This window comes from Netta rufina, assembly GCF_964035555.1.
Source record: "Netta rufina genome assembly, chromosome: 18".
NCBI lineage: Eukaryota > Metazoa > Chordata > Aves > Anseriformes > Anatidae > Netta > Netta rufina.
The window spans coordinates 4841984-4858739 of record NC_140142.1 but is presented as its reverse complement, the minus strand read 5'-3'; the positions used below and the strand labels follow the sequence as shown (position 1 = coordinate 4858739).

General features: G+C 49.3%; 1 protein-coding gene across 1 annotated transcript; it reads left to right on the top strand.

Annotated features, from left to right (window-relative positions):
• Nucleotides 1–6140: 6140 nt before the first annotated feature.
• LOC311216313 (olfactory receptor 14C36-like) lies at nt 6141–10171 on the top strand (the record flags this gene model as incomplete). The annotated part of the gene is made up of 2 exons (XM_084297858.1): nt 6141–6225; nt 9102–10171. The coding sequence occupies 2 exons, from the start codon at nt 6141–6143 to the stop codon at nt 10169–10171; spliced, it is 1155 nt and encodes a 384-aa protein (XP_084153984.1).
• Nucleotides 10172–16756: the final 6585 nt, after the last annotated feature.

Here is a 16756-nt window from a genome sequence, read left to right as displayed (position 1 = left end):
CCTGGGGCTCAACAACCCCAAGCAGAGCTACAGGCTGGGAGATGAGTAGTTGGAGAGCTGCCTGGCAGAGAAGGACATGGGAGTGATGGTGGATAGTCGGCTGAATATGGGCCAGTAGTGTGCTCAGGTGGCCAAGAAGACCAACGGCATCCTGGCTTGCATAAGAAGCAGTGTGGCCAGCAGGTCCAGGGAAGTGATTGTCCCCCTGTACTCAGTTGAGGTACTGAGAGGAGAGTGATGTAACCACTTGAGAAGCTAAAGTCAGAAGGAAAAGCTGAAGTGACTTGGAGTATTAATGGGCCCCATTGAGAGCTGTTACTAACAAAGCCTCCCCAGGGACTTGTTAGGGCAGATAATTGGAGGCCATGGTTACAGACAGACAAAGCACTGTGCTGAGAAAAATCTTGGTTGGTTTTAATGAAGCTGAAGGGCCAAGGCCTGACCACGGCCACTGGGAGAGGAGACCCTGCACACCCATGTCTGGCTCAGGGCTAGTCTTGGGGTCTGTGGGATGTGGTGGGTAGTGTGATGCTACTAGAAGAACTTCATTTTGACACCTCCGCAGCCCTGCACAGTGTTGCAAGGAAGCAATGCCAACAGTCAGCATGCCAAGCAGGTGCCTTCTGCTGGCCTAGCAGGGCCACTGCCAGATGTCAGCCCAAAAGTGCAGCTCCCAGGGAGAAGTCAAGGGTGACCTGCCACCTACAGACACAAGTGACCTCACAGTCCCTTTCCGTGACATGTTCCTGCTGCTGCCCTATCAAGTACAGAGACAGAAGTGACCTCACAGTCCCTGCCACAGTTATGATCCACCTCCTGGGGCAGGAGATGCTGAGGCAGAGCTGAGCTCCTCAGAGCATTCCCACCAATCTCCTCCTTGTGGCCCACAAGCTGATCAGATCAGGATGAGCAAGAGAGTAAAGATAAGGAAAAGGGGCTATGGGCTGAGTTTTGGCTTGAAGGGATACTTTGAGGTCAGGCATAAAAACAGTGGATTCCTGTCAGGGTGTGGAGTAGCATTTAGGTTTGGGGATTAATGTCACTGGTTAAAATAGGGGAAGGGCTTTACATGACTATTTTAAGTCAGCGTTACAGCAAAATTAACATTGCCTGAATGTTCGAACCTCACAGAAATCATTAATTTCTGCTGGCCAAACTCCTTTTCCCTCCCTCAAATCTCACATCTCTCCTGGCCAGGCTTCTCCTGACTTCCCCATATCAGTCATCTTCTTAGGGACAGCTTTCTGATGGCTTTCATGATCTCAGAGTATCTGTCTCATATCCGTTGGCTACGCCTTTCTTGAGACTGACGTGGCACCTAAGTCAGGATGGAAAAGAACACAAAGGCTGTAGGTGAACCCTGCACAATGTGCCCAGCAGCTCTTGTACCACCCCAAAATTTTGTTTCCTGCCTCCAACTTTTGGATATGGAATGGCTTCTGTGCACCCAGGCTACCTTTTTCCAAACCCTCATGCATGGTTCAACTTGCCCCAAGCGTCTTGGAGGCAGTGGCCCCCTCTGTGTAGAAAACTGAAAGCAGTCCTAAAGGATGACTTCAGGCAAAAACTGACACCTCTGACATGACAACCCCTACCCAAGACCTCTTCCTCTATGGGGCCTACCAGGTACTTAGAAAGAGCCGATCTCAGAAACTACATGCACAGCAAGTGCCTTCTGCTGCCCTACCATGGACACTGGCAGATGTGAGCCTGAAGGCACAGATCCCAGCCAGGAGTCAAGGGTGACCTGTCAGCTACTTCAAAAAGAGCTCAACTCACAGGCCATTTAAGAGCCATTTGCTTCCTGCTGGACTTAGTGTTTCTGAGGCACCACTGAGCTTATAATACCACACCTACAAAACACCCCCTTTTTGGGCCAGGACCTGCCCAGGTAGAAGTGATCTGGTAGTGATCCACCAAGCTCATGACACACCTGCTGGGCTCCCATCCTCTCTGAGACACAGGAGCCAGTTCCGTGCCAGTCCTGTGAGGTGCTAGGGCAGGAGGGATCTTGCAGGCAATGTTCCAGCCCCATGCCTGTTGGCGGTCTCTCAGCTCCTAGTGCACAGTGAAGATCATGCTCATATCCAGAAGTTGTGTGCCTGAAGCCAGCCTACAAGACTCTCAGGGGAAGCATCCTTGCAGCCCCAGCCCCAGCCGGTGGTGCTGCTCTGCAAAGCGAGGGGGCTGTGGTGCCCAGAGCATGGGGGCACTCTGCAGGGCTGTGCTGGGCAGGCTGGGAGGCAGACCCAGCTCATGAGGTCACTGCCATTGCCCCAGGGCTGCAAGGAATCACTCGCCAGGCTCCTTTGATGGGGCTGCGGCGTGCCCTGGGGCTGCAGAGCTCTCCTCTGCCTGCTCCCAGCAGATTGAGCACTTGAGCTCTGCTCAGTCCACCTTGGAGGAGATCCCCCCTTAGGAGGGAAGTGCTGCAGTGGAGGCCAGCTGTGCCACCGCCGTGCCCACTGCCTGTCCCTGCCTGCAGTCCCAGCACAGCCCCACAGCAGCACTGGCACCAAGTGAGAGGAGCAGCTGAGCCTGACCCGACCATCAGGGCTCAGCAGGAGAGGGCAGTAGTGGCAAGAGAGCAGCTCTGCATGCCCCAAGCGCTGGTGTTCCCTGGCCGTGCTGCTGGGATGGGACTCTTTTCCTCTACACTCCTGCACATGGGCACTGCCCCTGCAGAACCAGCACTGGTCTCAGAGGAAGGCTTCTCTCTGTAGATGTCAGAGACTGATTTTTTAAAGTGTGATTTGTGCTGTTGGACTCTGGTTGTCAAGCATGTTGTGCTTTATCCTGGCAGAAAGCTCAGCACCACGTTGCTCATCCTCACCCCCGAAATGATCATGTGTTGAGATAACGACTTTTTGACAGCAAAAGAAAGGAAGAGATGTTGCTGCTGCTGCTGATGATGATGATGATAATGTAGTTTAGTAAATCAAGCGATGCACAGTGCAATTGCTCACCACACACTGACCGATACCCAGCCCGTCCTCAAGCAGGGGTCCCCCTGAACCTGGCCAGCCTGCCTCAGGATCTCCTGTGTAGGTCCTTTGACCTTCCTTTGTTTTATGTCAAAATCAGCAGTGGTGGGACTTCATTCAGGCCACAGACATCCACCATTATCTTCCACTCCCCCGTAGAATTTTGCACTGTCCATATGGGACTATTAAAGGGTGAGAGAGCCTTGCTGATCACTCCTTGGCTCTTCAGTCAATGAACCAGGTCATGCATGGGAATCAGGGAGTCTCTGTTAGTGCAATACTGCCTCAGGTGCACTATTGTGGTAGCGATTGGCACCTGCTGCTCATTGGCCATCAGCACCTCCAGAGCAGAAGGGCCCTGTGAGAGAGTGGGCAAGGTAGACAACTGTTTAAAGGTAAGCCTTTGGATCTTTGGAGTACCCTTTCCTGAAGGAGTCTATACTAAGGATGCACAGAGCTTCTGGGCCAGTCTCAAGGGGTTGCTTTTGCCACTCTTTCCCATTAGACTCACATCAGCCTCCAATACAGTTAACTACTGGGATTCTCCCATCATTCCAGAAATACAATTGGGTTCTGGCCCTTTTAGCTCGATGGCATTACACTACACTGTGCATTGGTGTCCTTTAAAACCTAACACCTGCTGTGGGTCTGATGTGCCAAGCGAGTAATCCTCAAAGTCCAATACACTCAGTTGCCTCCTTCCTCCCCCCAGACGGAGGTAGAACCCCTCTAGTCCCGCTCATAGTATTCATTACTCTGTTTGGAGGACTGCCCACTAGAAACAGGAGCAGCAATTTTCTCAGACAAACCACTTTTTGTGAATGTTTTTCCTTGCGCTTCATGTATCCATGCCTCTAGGATGGAGGTAGATTTTCCATCCCATTTACTCATGGCTTCTCCGTGATCACACAGTTAAAACCACAGAGCTGCACGTGGTATGTACCCACTATATCACCTTTCTTGAGTAGAGGGACACTTACACCTGAGAGCTGAGGTATTGGTTCGTACAGGTAGGGAGGAAGATGTATTCTCTTGTAGTTCTTGGACCTACTCAGACAGTTTCTCCATTGACGAGACACAGGTTCGTAGGGAAGAAGAGAGACTTTCTTTGTAATGCCATAGCTGGCTAGCCGATTCATCCACCATGGGTTCCTCTTGGACTTTCCTGGTCATTACTGCCAACGAATTGGCATATGATTATGGTGTGCTCTGTACAAACTTCTGTCACATGGGTCATGTGCAGTTGACTTTATCTGGATCTTTGGACAGCTGTTAGTTTCTAGGTTTCTACAAATCGCCTTCAGCATGGGTAATTCCCTTAGGTACAGGATACCCCTCTGCATGGTGGTCCACTTGCCTGGTTGACATAGAAGATCTTCCTTCAAGGGATACCTTTCTTTCAGGCCTGAGAGGATTAAGTTCCTTGTGCCCTTTTCCACTGGCTTTCTCAATCACCTCTCACCTACAGGAGGATCCCAGCTGCTTGGCTTCCCTGCCCTCTAAATCCAGACTGTTAGCCCCCTTCTCTCAGCACTGGAGCAGCCAGCTGACAATGTGCTCACCGAGATGATGGCTAAAATACTTTCCCATGTCTCGTAGCTTACACTGGGATAGGGATCACATGGTTTCTGATGCTTATATGACCTCTTCCTCTTGGTCATCCTGCCTCCATGATGGACCAACTTAGGAGAAACCTGCCTCTTCTACTTCCTCCTCCTTTCTTGTCTGGGTGCCTGAGTTTCTTTCCTTTCTAAAGAAAAACTGACTTTTACACCCATTGTTTTCTCTTGCATAAAGAGGCAACCGATACTGGCACAGGCTGGTTCTCTGGCCCAGCCATGGGGCCCATTGCAGGTGCTGGAGTGGCTGCACGGCCCATCGCAGGTTTGGGAGTAGCCATAGGGCCTGTCACGAGTGTCAGTTTAACTTTGGGCCCACCTCAGGAGCTGGAGTGCCTGCAGGGCCTGTTGCAGGGTTTGGAGTGGCTTTGGACAGGCTATATGCCTGTCCTGGAGGAGAAGGGGGAGGTGCAGGAGAAAGAGAGAGGGAAGAAGTGGTGAAAAGCATCCCCCACTGTCCATCCCAGTTCCACACACCCTGCATAGGTTTACTCCCCAAGGAGAAAAGGCAAAGAGTTTAAAAGAGTGTAATTCTAAATAATTTCTAAGAGATGAAGAGATGGTTCCTGAGATATGGAGGAGCAATTATTTTATCCTGACATAAGTCAGCATTATCCAATACAGCAAAACAGTAACGTTAAACCAGCCCCCAGAACGGATAAAGAGCACGCCATGGATGACAATTAGTAATGTGCTGTACAACACAATTCTGAAAACAAGCACCACAGACCCCAGATCAAAAATATCAATGCTGTGATCAGCAACTGTTAAACTGATCTAATGCTTATAACAATTTACTTTTAAAATGCTGTGGTCAGCTCTGTCATCTCAACCTTTGTGCTCCATGCTAGGCACCAAAAAGCCTTGCTGTGGTTTGACCCAGCAGGCAGCTCAGAACTGTACAGATATTCATCCAATGGACTGCAGGAGAGAAGAGGGAGAAAAAAAAAAGTAAAAGTTTATGAGTTGATATAAAAGCAGATTAATAGGACACAAAGGAAATAATAATAACAACAATAGCAATAAATTGTTGTTATTATATATTTCACTATAATAATAATAATAATAATATTAATAATAATAATAATAATAATTATTATTATTATTATAGACACAGATATAATTATTATTATGGCCTGGCACATCAGACCCACAAAATATACCAGGCTCTAGTAGACACCAGTGCACAGAGTACCCTAATGCCATCAAGCTAGAAAGAGGTAGAACCCACCTGTATTTCTGGAGTGACAGCAGGATCCCAAGCGTTAACTGTACTGGAGGCTGAAGTGAGTCTAACTGGGAAGGAATGACAAAAGCACCCCTTTGGGACTGGCCCGGAGGCTATGTGCATCCTCAGCATAGACTGCTTCAGGAGAGGGAATTCAGAGTTCCAAGACGGCACCACCGGTGGGGCTTTGGCAGAGCTGCCTTGGAGACAAAGGACATGAACCAGTTGTCTACCTTGCTTGGCCTTCCACAGAATCCTTCTGTTGGGGGTTTGCTGAGGGTTGAAGAACAGCAGGTGCCAATGGCTACCATGGTGGCGCACCTGAGGCAGCGTCACGCTAACCGAGAGTCCCTGATTGCCATCCATGAGCTGGGTCATCGACTGGAGAGCCAAGGTATAGATGCAGAGCTTGGGAGCGTGCTTTAGTGATGGACTTGTCAGCACTAAGGTAAAGTTGCCTGACCTGGGTGACACGTCCCAGAGTAGTGTCAGGCACAATGCAATTCTTTTTGCCTTCTGCATCTACAACACAGGAAGTAGGACTTTGCCCTACTCTATTGACTAGGCAGGTCTTTTCACATTACTCAGTTTAGGTTTGTGTGGCTGGAGGGGGACAATTTCCCAAAAGAGTCCAAGATCATGGGTACAGCTACAGCCACAGGAAGATTTTTTTTTTTTTCACTTTTCACCTTGAGTTTTCCACAGAAGACCAAAGAGACACCCTGGATGTCCAGTTGTTTACAATATTCATTTTAAATTTCTCAGGATCCAACGGTCATTTCAAATTAATTTTATTTTATTTTATTTTATTTTATTTTATTTTATTTTATTTTATTTTATTTTATTTTATTTTATTTTTTATTTTTTCCCTGATTATCTTAAAAAGTTTTCCACGTGCTGAACTGTGCTACAGTTACAGGGACAAAGACTACTGCTGGCAGTGGAGGTGTCAGACCTCGGGAGGTTTTTCTTCCCGATCAAGGCCTCCAAAGACGTCACCCTGGATCAATAGTAATTGGAGAATGATGCTCAAAACTGAAATACAGCAAAATTCAGCCTTTAAAACAAAAAAAAAGTTTTGTATTAGCTGTTTTTTTGAAATCTTCTTCCTTAACTACTTCATGTAAGCTCTGCCATTAGCTGTACAAGTCTTGAAGTCATGAAGAAAACTATGGAAGAGATGTCAGGAGTTTCTGCATTTTAATGAGTACCATGGTGTATTTTGGTCTGATGCTATGACGCTCAGGTACTGAGAGGAGAATCATGCAACTGCTAGAGAAAGTGAAGTCAGGAGGAAAAGTTGAAGTGATTTGGAGTATTAATGGGCCCACTGAGGGCTGTTACTAATGAAGCCTCCCCAGGGCCTTGTTAGGGCAGATAATTGGAGGCCATGGTTACAGACAGGCAAAGCACTGTGCTGAAAAAAGTCTTGTATTCTTCTGACGAAGCAGAAGAGCCAAGGCCTCATCCCTGGAAGTGGGAGGGGAGATCCTGCACCCCCATGTCTGTGTCAGGGCTCTTGCTGGGGTCCGTGGGATGTGGTGGGCAGTGTAATGCCATGAGAAGAACAGTGGTATGACATCTCTGAGGTGCTGTACAACGTTGTAATGAATCAATGAGGCCCCATCACAATGAGTATAACATATCTCCTCCTAAGCTCTAGCCAAAGGGACAGCTATGGCTGTTGTCTCTGTTACTCAGGCTTATGAGGACACTGCTTCTCATTAAAACACCAGGACCTCATTGCCTCCTTGCCGCCACCCATGAACCAGGCAGGGCTCGTACCATTCTCCTCACTTGGCCATGCACATCCCCATCGCCTACTGACCAGGAAGCGTCCTGTGGAAGGTGTGAAGGGAAAGGATCTCCCTTCCCAGAGGACAGGGGTCAAGGCCTGGCCCTTGTGCTTGCTGACACACATCCAGTTTGTCTATACCTCAGTGTCACCTTCACACAGCCTTTGTCTCCTTGTCCTCACTGCCTCCAGGGTTCTGCTCTAACGAGCTCCAAGGGAGGCTGTGTCAGTGCTGGCCCTCAGGGGGACACTGTACGAAACTTGCCTCTGACTTGGACTTCTGGAGAGATGTCTTCAATTGTCTCTGAGTGCCTGAGGTTTGTGGGCTCATCAGCAAAGCCCCCAGAGGGGTGATTGCAGTGCCTTGGGCTGGTGCTGTGCTGCTGAGCTGGGCCGGGCTCGTGGGACAGAGAGAGCTCGTGGCAAGAGGGCCCTGCTGCAGAGAGACAGCTGTGGCCAGGAGCAGCTCCTCTGCACAGTGCAGCAGGACTGGGGGCTCTGACCGCAGTGGGCACACAGAGAGGAGAGAAGGAGAGAGGGCTTGGAGGCAGCTGGGTGTGGGAGGATGCTGAGAGCTGCCTGCAGGAGAAACCTGCACAGCCCTTGACAAGGTAAGGGTCTGGCTGCAGAGCCATGCAGCTGCAGGTCCTGGAAGGGTCTCCTCTTGCTGAGTCTTGTTTCTGGGAGGGCAGTGGGTAATGCAGTAGGCTTTGAGAGTCCTGCTGGGTTGCAGTGCGAGGTGAGGAAGTCTGGCAGAAACCTCTTGTATAGCCATAGGTCAGGTCTCCCTGGTCTGCCCAGAACACCCTGCTCGAGCAGGCCATGTCAGGCTCTCTGTCAGCTGCCTCATAGTTCTTGCAGCCATGGAAAAGAAGACAAGCTCACAAGCTCTGTCTGGCTTTCTGTGGCCCTCCTCCCTCAGCAGCCTTCTCCAGTGTCTTCTCCAGTTTTTCAGAGAAACAGTCTAATGGGATGGTCCTGCAACTCACATAAGGGTGACACAGGGCAGCTAAGAACAGGACTGGTGGGCAGAGCTGCTCTGCTTGATCTTCACCAAGGGACACTCCCACAGGGTATCAAGAGGAATGCACAGGAAATGTGAGGACTTTCAGCAACCCAATTCCTATCCTAAGCTTTGCCAGGCCTACTGGGATAGAATAAAGCAAACAAAATACCTACAGCTCAGCTCAGTACTCAGATGAGTTGTTTGCAACAACTAACAAGAAGAAGGCACTTGAGGTTCCCTCATGTTCCTGCTTCCCTCCTGCTGCACAGGAAGAAGGAATGCTAGGGAGCCCACAACTACCCATTCTTCCAGTGTCACTCTCAGCTAGCACCAGCCACAGCTCAAGCATGAGAGCTGCAGAAAATGTCTTCACATACTGAGGCTTGCTCTGGGGTGTACTCTAAGGCTTGCAATAGTTCTTCCACAAAGAAGTGTTTTATAACTTTTTCTACCATTTTCTCTCAAATAGGCAGCCGTGTTCAATGTCAGAAAATGCCCAACATCAGATCTGTGAGCGAGTTCCTCCTGCTGGCATTTGCAGACATGAGTGAGCTGCAACTCCTGCACTTCGCGCTCTTTCTGGGCATCTACCTGGCTGCCCTCCTGGGCAACGGCCTCATCCTCAGCGCCATAGCCTGCGACCACCGCCTCCACACCCCCATGTACTTCTTCCTGCTCAACCTTGCCCTCCTCGACCTGGGCTGCATCTCCACCACTCTACCCAAAGCCATGGCCAATGCCCTCTGGGACACCAGGGCCATCTCCTATCAAGGCTGTGCTGCTCAAGTTCTCTTTTTTGTCTTCTTCTTTGGTTCAGAGTATTCAATTCTAACGATCATGGCCTACGACCGCTACATTGCCATCTGCAAGCCCCTGCACTATGGAAGCCTCCTGAGCAGCAGAGCTTGTGCCCAGATGGCAGCAGCTGCCTGGGGCAGTGGCTTTCTCCATGCTGTCTTGCACACGGCCAACACATTTTCCCTGCCCCTCTGCCAAGGCAACTCTGTAGACCAATTCTTTTGTCAAATTCCACAAATCGTGAAGCTCTCCTGTTCAGATGCCTACCTCAAGGAAGTTGAGCTACTTGTGTTCAGTTTTTCTTTTGTATTTGGTTGTTTTGTTTTCATTGTGTTGTCCTATGTGCAGATCTTCAGGGCAGTGCTGAGGATGCCCTCTGAGCAGGGCCGACACAAAGCCTTTTCCACGTGCCTCCCTCACCTGGCCGTGGTCTCTCTGTTTGTCAGTACAGACATGTTTGCCTACCTGAAGCCCCCCTCCCTCTCTTCCCCATCCCTGGACCTTTTGGTGGCAGTTCTGTACTCAGTGGTGCCTCCAGCAGTGAATCCCCTCATCTACAGCATGAGGAACCAGGATCTCAAGGATGCCTTGAGGAGACTGATGACTAGAGATGTTTCAAAATCAAAAAAAATAGCCCATTTTCTTCTGCATATGACCCAGAATGCATTGCACAGATACACACATAGGGAGATGAACACGAGTGAGCACAAATGCCATCAGCCATTCCTACAAGTCTCATGAAGGCCAGTGGGGCAGACAGTGTCACGAGATTAATTAACATGCCTTGGGAAGTCACCTTTATCCAGCTCTGAGATGTGCTTGCTTGAAGCAAGGTCCCTGTGACCATTCATCATGCCTTGGGGCATCTCAGAGGAGGGCAGAGCAAGGCAAAGCACTGCAGGGCTGAGGTGCCTCCCAGCCTCTGGCAGTGGCTGCAGGAGCCAGAGGGACACTGCAGGCACTGCAGTGCACTGTGCATGGTGTGCAAGGCAGAGACTCGTGTCTCTCAACAGCCCCGTGTGTATGAGGAGCGTGGGAGGCCAGCTCAGATGTGGACACCTCACAGAGCGCTGCCGTTGCCCTGTGTGACTCCAGAACCAACCCCCAGTGTCCCTGTGAGATTTCCGTAACCCCCCTCTCACAGGCTCATTACAGATGCCCCTCTCTGCTATGTCACACTACCCTGCCTTTCTGGACCAGGCCATCAAGCGTTTGGATCAGAGAGATTTCTGGGGACTTGGAAAAAACAGACAGCAAACTTGTCTTCAGGAAGGACAAGAAAAAGGACTGGGAGATTTGCAGTTGTCACCTCTGCCCATGGGAACGTGATGGGGAAAGTCCTGCCGCAGGTGAAGCAGTAGGGGAGGGGAGAGAAGGGAATGTGGTGAACCTGGATTTGGCAAGGCCTTTGCCATAGTCTCCTGGAGTCTCCCTTTAGCCACATTGCTGATATTCACACTGAAGAAGGGGATGAAGTTGGGGGGGGGAGAAGTTGGCTGGACATTAGTGATACCAAGTCTTCCTGCCAGCTAGTTAGCAGCAGCACCCTTCAGTCATGGGCACTTGGGCCAACACTGTTGACCCTCTTTTTTATCTCCCTTTATGATGGCATGGAGCACATTTCCCAGTCTTGATCTCTTCAACGTGAGTTATTCTTTAAATCAATGACTACTTCCCTTGGAGTTCTGCTTGAAGAGTGGGAGGTGGAGGAAGAAGAAAAAAAAAAAAAGTAAAAAAAAAAAAAAAAGTTGGGAAATATCTTTTGGTAAATGTTTGCATAAGACTATTCACAGAAAAAGCATACTTTGGTAGATAGTACTTGTCCACAGTGCTGTCAATAGTAAATAAATAAATAAATAAATAAATAAATATAATAATAATAAAAAACCTATGACACTAAATCAAGAGAATTCATAGAAAAGAAGCTGGTGGTGCTGCCATAAAAGACTCTTTCAGCTGTTACTTAGAGTCCTTTTATGCACAGGTTTCCATTTTTTCCTAGATCTGCTTTCATGGCTGGTTTCCATTCTCTATTCAGAGTTGGCCACTGCCTCCAGGACACCCTTGGGGTAGCCAAGAAAAACAGATGGAACAAGTGACGTGAGGGAGCGCTTTCGAAGCACAAGCTGAGGGGCATGAACTGAGGCTGGGCCCTACAGGGGCTGTACAGGGCTGCTAAGCACAGAATCATAGAACAGCTCATGTTGGAAGGGACCTTAAAGATCCTGTGGTTCCATAAGTTTCACATACACCCAAATCTCAAGCTTGTGCCACACTGGTGCTGGCCTAGGCCTTTTACTTCAGATGTAGGCCTTTTCCTGCAGCATATACCATGTTGGTCATGGCACAAAAATACTGTTTCTACACCAGAGATCTGGAGCCTCCTTCATGTGAGGCCACATTTCAGTGTCCTTCATGCTGCCTGCAGGGTTTTGTCTCATGGATGAACAGAATCCCAGAATCACCTAGGCTGGAAGAGACTTCCAAGATCACCTAGTCCAACCTCTGACCTACCACAAACAAGTCCTCCACTAAGCCATATCACAAAGGATCACTGAGTATTCTGAAACTCAATATCATGCTTTCATTATTATTATTATTATTATTATCATTATTATTATTACTATCACTATCACTATCACTATCACTATCACTATCACTATCACTATCACTATCACTATCACTGTAATTATTACTTTCCCTCTGAAGCACAATCACAGAATCAGAGAATCATACAACGGTTGAGTTGGAAAGCACCTCGACGATCATCTAGTTCCAACCCCCCTGCCATAGGCAGGGACACCACCCCCTAGATCAGGTTGCTCAGGGCCATCTAACATGGCCTTGAACACCCCCAAGGATGGAACATCCACAGCCTCAGCCACAGCATTCCACTCCCTGGAATGCAAGTCTTTAAGCCCCATAGACTTGTACTTTTTGAGCTTCTTCAGGTGGCCTCAAACCTTCTCTTCACTTACAACAGGTGGGAATTTGCACCCCCCAGCCTCAATCTATAGGTTCAGGGAATGAAAGACTTGGGAAGCCTGACTGGCAGGGAAGACTGAAGAAAAGAAGTTGTTGAGTCCCTCTGCCTTCTCTATGTCTGTCATTACCAGTTCACCCTTCTCATCCATCAGAGGGGGTACACTCTCCTTGGCCTTTCTTTTCTGAGCAATGTACCTATAGGATCTCTTCCTGTTATGCTTATCATCCCCAGATAAGCTGAGTTCCATCCATGCCTTGGCTTTCCTTATCCCATCCCTGCACATCCAAAACTGAAACATGTGAGAGGGCCTGGGAGAAGTAACCCTGGATCCACAGAAGCCACTTGGGAAACAAAACTTGTAGGTTGGAAGCATGATTTTGTGTAGGTGCAGAGCTGATGGGCACATTGCTCAGGATGCGCCTAAAGATTTTTGTGTCCTTTTCCCTCCTGACTACAATGCCACTTCCTTCTCAGGAATGGAGGAGCCAACAGAGGTGAGACAGATACACTGAGACGTTAAATGTCATCAGAAAGCTGATCCTAATAAGATATGGGGAGGTCAGGAGCAGCCTGAACAAGACACGTGAGATTTTGGGGTGGTAAGAGGAGCATGGCCAGCAGAAATTAATGATTTCATAGAGGTAAAAGCATTCATGCAATGCCGGTAGTGCAGTAAGACTGACTTAAAACAGTCATATATGGCCCTTTACTTGAGCTAGTAATTTTAACGCTAAATAAACCTAAATGCTACTACAACAAACTGAAAGAAATCAAATTTCTCTCTTGAAAACTGTAATCCATTCACTTAACACATACTTTAAAATGCCTTATTTAACCCTAGACTCCTTGACAGACAAAAAACACCCGTAAACCACAGAGCTTGTCCATACCTTAACCACAGACCTGACAGCACAAGCAGAACACCAAAAACTCCTACTAAAACTTGGCTTATTCTCTAACCCAGAAAATGAAAAAGAGATACCGAAGGGGCTAGAGAAAGCTCAGCTCTACCTCAGGATCTCATGGCCCAGCAGGAGGAATGTTTCTGTGGCAGTGACTGTGAGGTCACTTCTGTCTCTGCCGTTGGTAGGGCAGCAGGAACGTGTCACAGAAAGGGACTGTGAGGTCACTGCTGTCTCTGCACTTGATAGGGCAGCAGCAGGAACGTGTCACGCAAAGGGACTGTGAGGTCACTTGTGTCTGGAGGTGGCAGGTCACCCTTGACTTCTCCCTGGGAGCTGCACTTTTGGGCTGACAGCTGCCAGTGGCCCTGCTAGGCCAGCAGAAGGCACCTGCTTGGCATGCTGACCGGAGGATCCTCTCTGCCTCCAGACCCAGGAGGACCCAGGCAGAAAGAAGGCCCCCAGATGGGTTGTCCTGTCCCTTCTGCTTGAGTCCATGACTGCCCAGCAGGAAGCTCAAGGCTTGGCTGTGTGTAGCCAAGAAGCTGCAAGGCCAGCAGCAGGCCCCTGGCTTGGAAGCTGCTGCTGAGGTGACTTGTGTCTGCTTGGCTGAGAGGCCGCAAGGAACCTGCTGGGTTGGGATGCCTACTTCAGGAGTGGTTTCCACCCTGATGGAGCATTCTGTGATAGTAGGAAAGAGCAGGAGAGAAAAAATTCCACAAAGTTTGCAATGGAAGATTGGCACTGGCCATGTTGTGGAAGAAATGTCCAGGGGAAAAACTGGTCTTGCTGCTAGTAACAGAGGCAAAGAAGGCATTAAGTGCCTCAGACTTTACCTCATCCCTTGTCACTGGGTTTTCCCCCCAGAATCCAATAAAGGATTATAATTTTCCCTAATCCTCCTTCATTTAAACTATTTATATCTTTTTATTTTATCTTATTTTATTTTTTTAATTGTCTTTGACAGTAATAGATGGATTGAGCTCCAGCTGGGCTTTGGCCCGTCTAATTTTGACCTGCACAGCCCCTTAACATTGAGGACACAGCTTCAGACAAACTGACAGCATGCATGAGAAGAAAGCACAGCAAATGTGGAACTTGACAGCCTTCCATCCCCTACCTTCTGTGACTGTGCTGCAGTTCCATTCAGATGGTTACTCCTGAATTATCCAAATTTCCCTACAACCCTTGCTGCTGCAAGGTATCTCTGGTCAGAGAGAGCACAATTACACGAAGGTTGAACTGTCTGCCTGCTGACATTAACAGCTGATAGAATGGAGCATCACTGCGGGTGAACCTTGAGAATCTGCAGGATTTTGACTTCAGAAAACTTTTGACTTTTACATGGAGAAGAGCCCAGTCCTGTACCAGAGGAAGAGAAACCCCACACATCAGGGCAGACTGGGACCCTGCTGAGTGAGTAATGTCCAGCAGGAGGAGGGCCTGGGAACCATGAGGAATGCCATACGAGCAGTGATGCCTGCTCACCAGGAACCAGGCCAGCTTCCTACAGAGCTGTCTTACGAGGGGCATGGCCACCAAGAAGATCTGAGTTATCAGACTGAGCTCAGACTTGGTGTGACACCACACGGACAAGGGTCTGCAGCCAGCAGTGAATGATGTGCAGGTATGGGAGTCCTTTTAAGACCCAGGTTTAGACAGGATAGAGGGCTGTGGAAAGGCTGAAAGTCCCAACAGGACCCAGGTCTTTGTGTCCAAGAGTATGGCTGTTGTCTCTGCCACTGAGGCTTATGAGGAGACAGATTATCGTTAAAACACCAGGGTCTCATTGCCTCCTCGCCCCCACCTATGAACCAGGCAGGGGTCGTACCATTCTCCTGCACTTGGCAATGCACATCCCCATCTCCTACTGCCCCACAAAGAGCCCTGAGCAAGGTGTGAAGGGAAAGGATCTCCCTTCATGTGTGCCATGTGACAAGACCTTGCCCTTGTGCTTGGTGACACACATCCAGTTTTCCTACACATCAGTGTCACCTTCACACAGCCTTTGTCTCCTTGTCCTCACTGCCTCCAGGGTTCTGCTCTAATGAGCTCCAAGGGAGGCTGTGTCAGTGCTGGCCCTCAGGGGGACACTGCAGGAAACTTGCCTCTGACTTGGACTTCTGGAGAGATGTCTTCAATTGTCTCTGAGTGCCTGAGGTTCTTGGGCTCATCAGCAAAGCCCCCAGAGGGGTGATTGCAGTGCCTTGGTCTGGTGCTGTGCTGCTGAGCCGGGCCAGGCTCATGGGATAGAGAGAGTTTGTGGCAAGAGGGCCGTAGTGCAGAGAGACAGCTGTGGCCAGGAGCAGCTCCTCTGCACAGCACAGCAGGAAAGAGACACAGAGGCACAGACACAGAGAGAAGAAAAGGAGAGAGGGGCTGAAGGCAGTTGTCAGTGGGAGGATGCAGAGAGCTGCCTGCAGGAGAAACCTGCACAGCCCTTGACAAGGTAAGTGTCTGGCTGCAGGGCCATGCAGCTGCAGGTCCTGGAAGGGTCTCCTCCTGCTGGGTCTTGTTTCTGGGAGGGCAGTGAGTAATGCAGTAGGCTTTGAGAGTCCTGCTGGGTTGCAGTGTGAGTTAATGAAGTCTGGCAGAAGCCCCTTGGAATGTCATAACCTAGCTACCCCTGGTCAGCCAGGAGTGTGGTGGCCGAGCCTCCTCCAGACACTGCAGGGGATGCAGTTTGAATATTGGGTTACCCCAGCTTTTGAATATCCAGAGCAGTCTGAGGGGTGTCCTCCTGGGCTGCAGGCTGCTCTCCAGCAGGATGCAGCTCTCTCGTGGCATCCTTGTGCCCTTGCAGCATCCAGGTACCCGAAGGAGGAGACACCTCCGTGTTAAGGCCATGCCTGGATGTGCTGCTGGATGGCTGTCTCTGGGAAGCTGGAGTGAGGCTTCTGCAGCCCTGGTTAGGAGGGAAGAGCTGAGATCCTGCTAAGACCCTGTGAGACAAGGTGAGGATTCTGTCCAGATGCACTTGGACTCAGGCTTTTCTGCTCTCAGTTTTCTTTTGTTTCTTCTCAGGAAACATCTGAGTGGGATGGTCCTGCCGCTCAGAGAGGTGACACAGAGCAACTGAGAACAGGACCACTGGGCAGAGCTGCTCTGCTCAGTCTTCACCTAGGCACAGCCCTTTTGCCTCCTGGCAAACACAGGATTTCACCGTGAGTGTACAAGTAATGTCAGGGAGTTTCAAAATCCAATACCTCAACTAGGATAGGGCAACTAGAATAAAATAAAGTGAGGGAAATAGTTGCAGCTCTGCTTTGCATTCAGCTCAGTCTTTTGCAGCAATACTTCAAAGCTCATTGATCTGACATTTGTCTGAATATGAGTTAGCCAGCCTTTTGTTTTATTTCCAGTTTTCTTCATAGAAGTTTGTTCTAACGTTTTTCTGCCTTCTCCCCTTCAACAGAGAAGCAAGTACAAAGTCAGAGA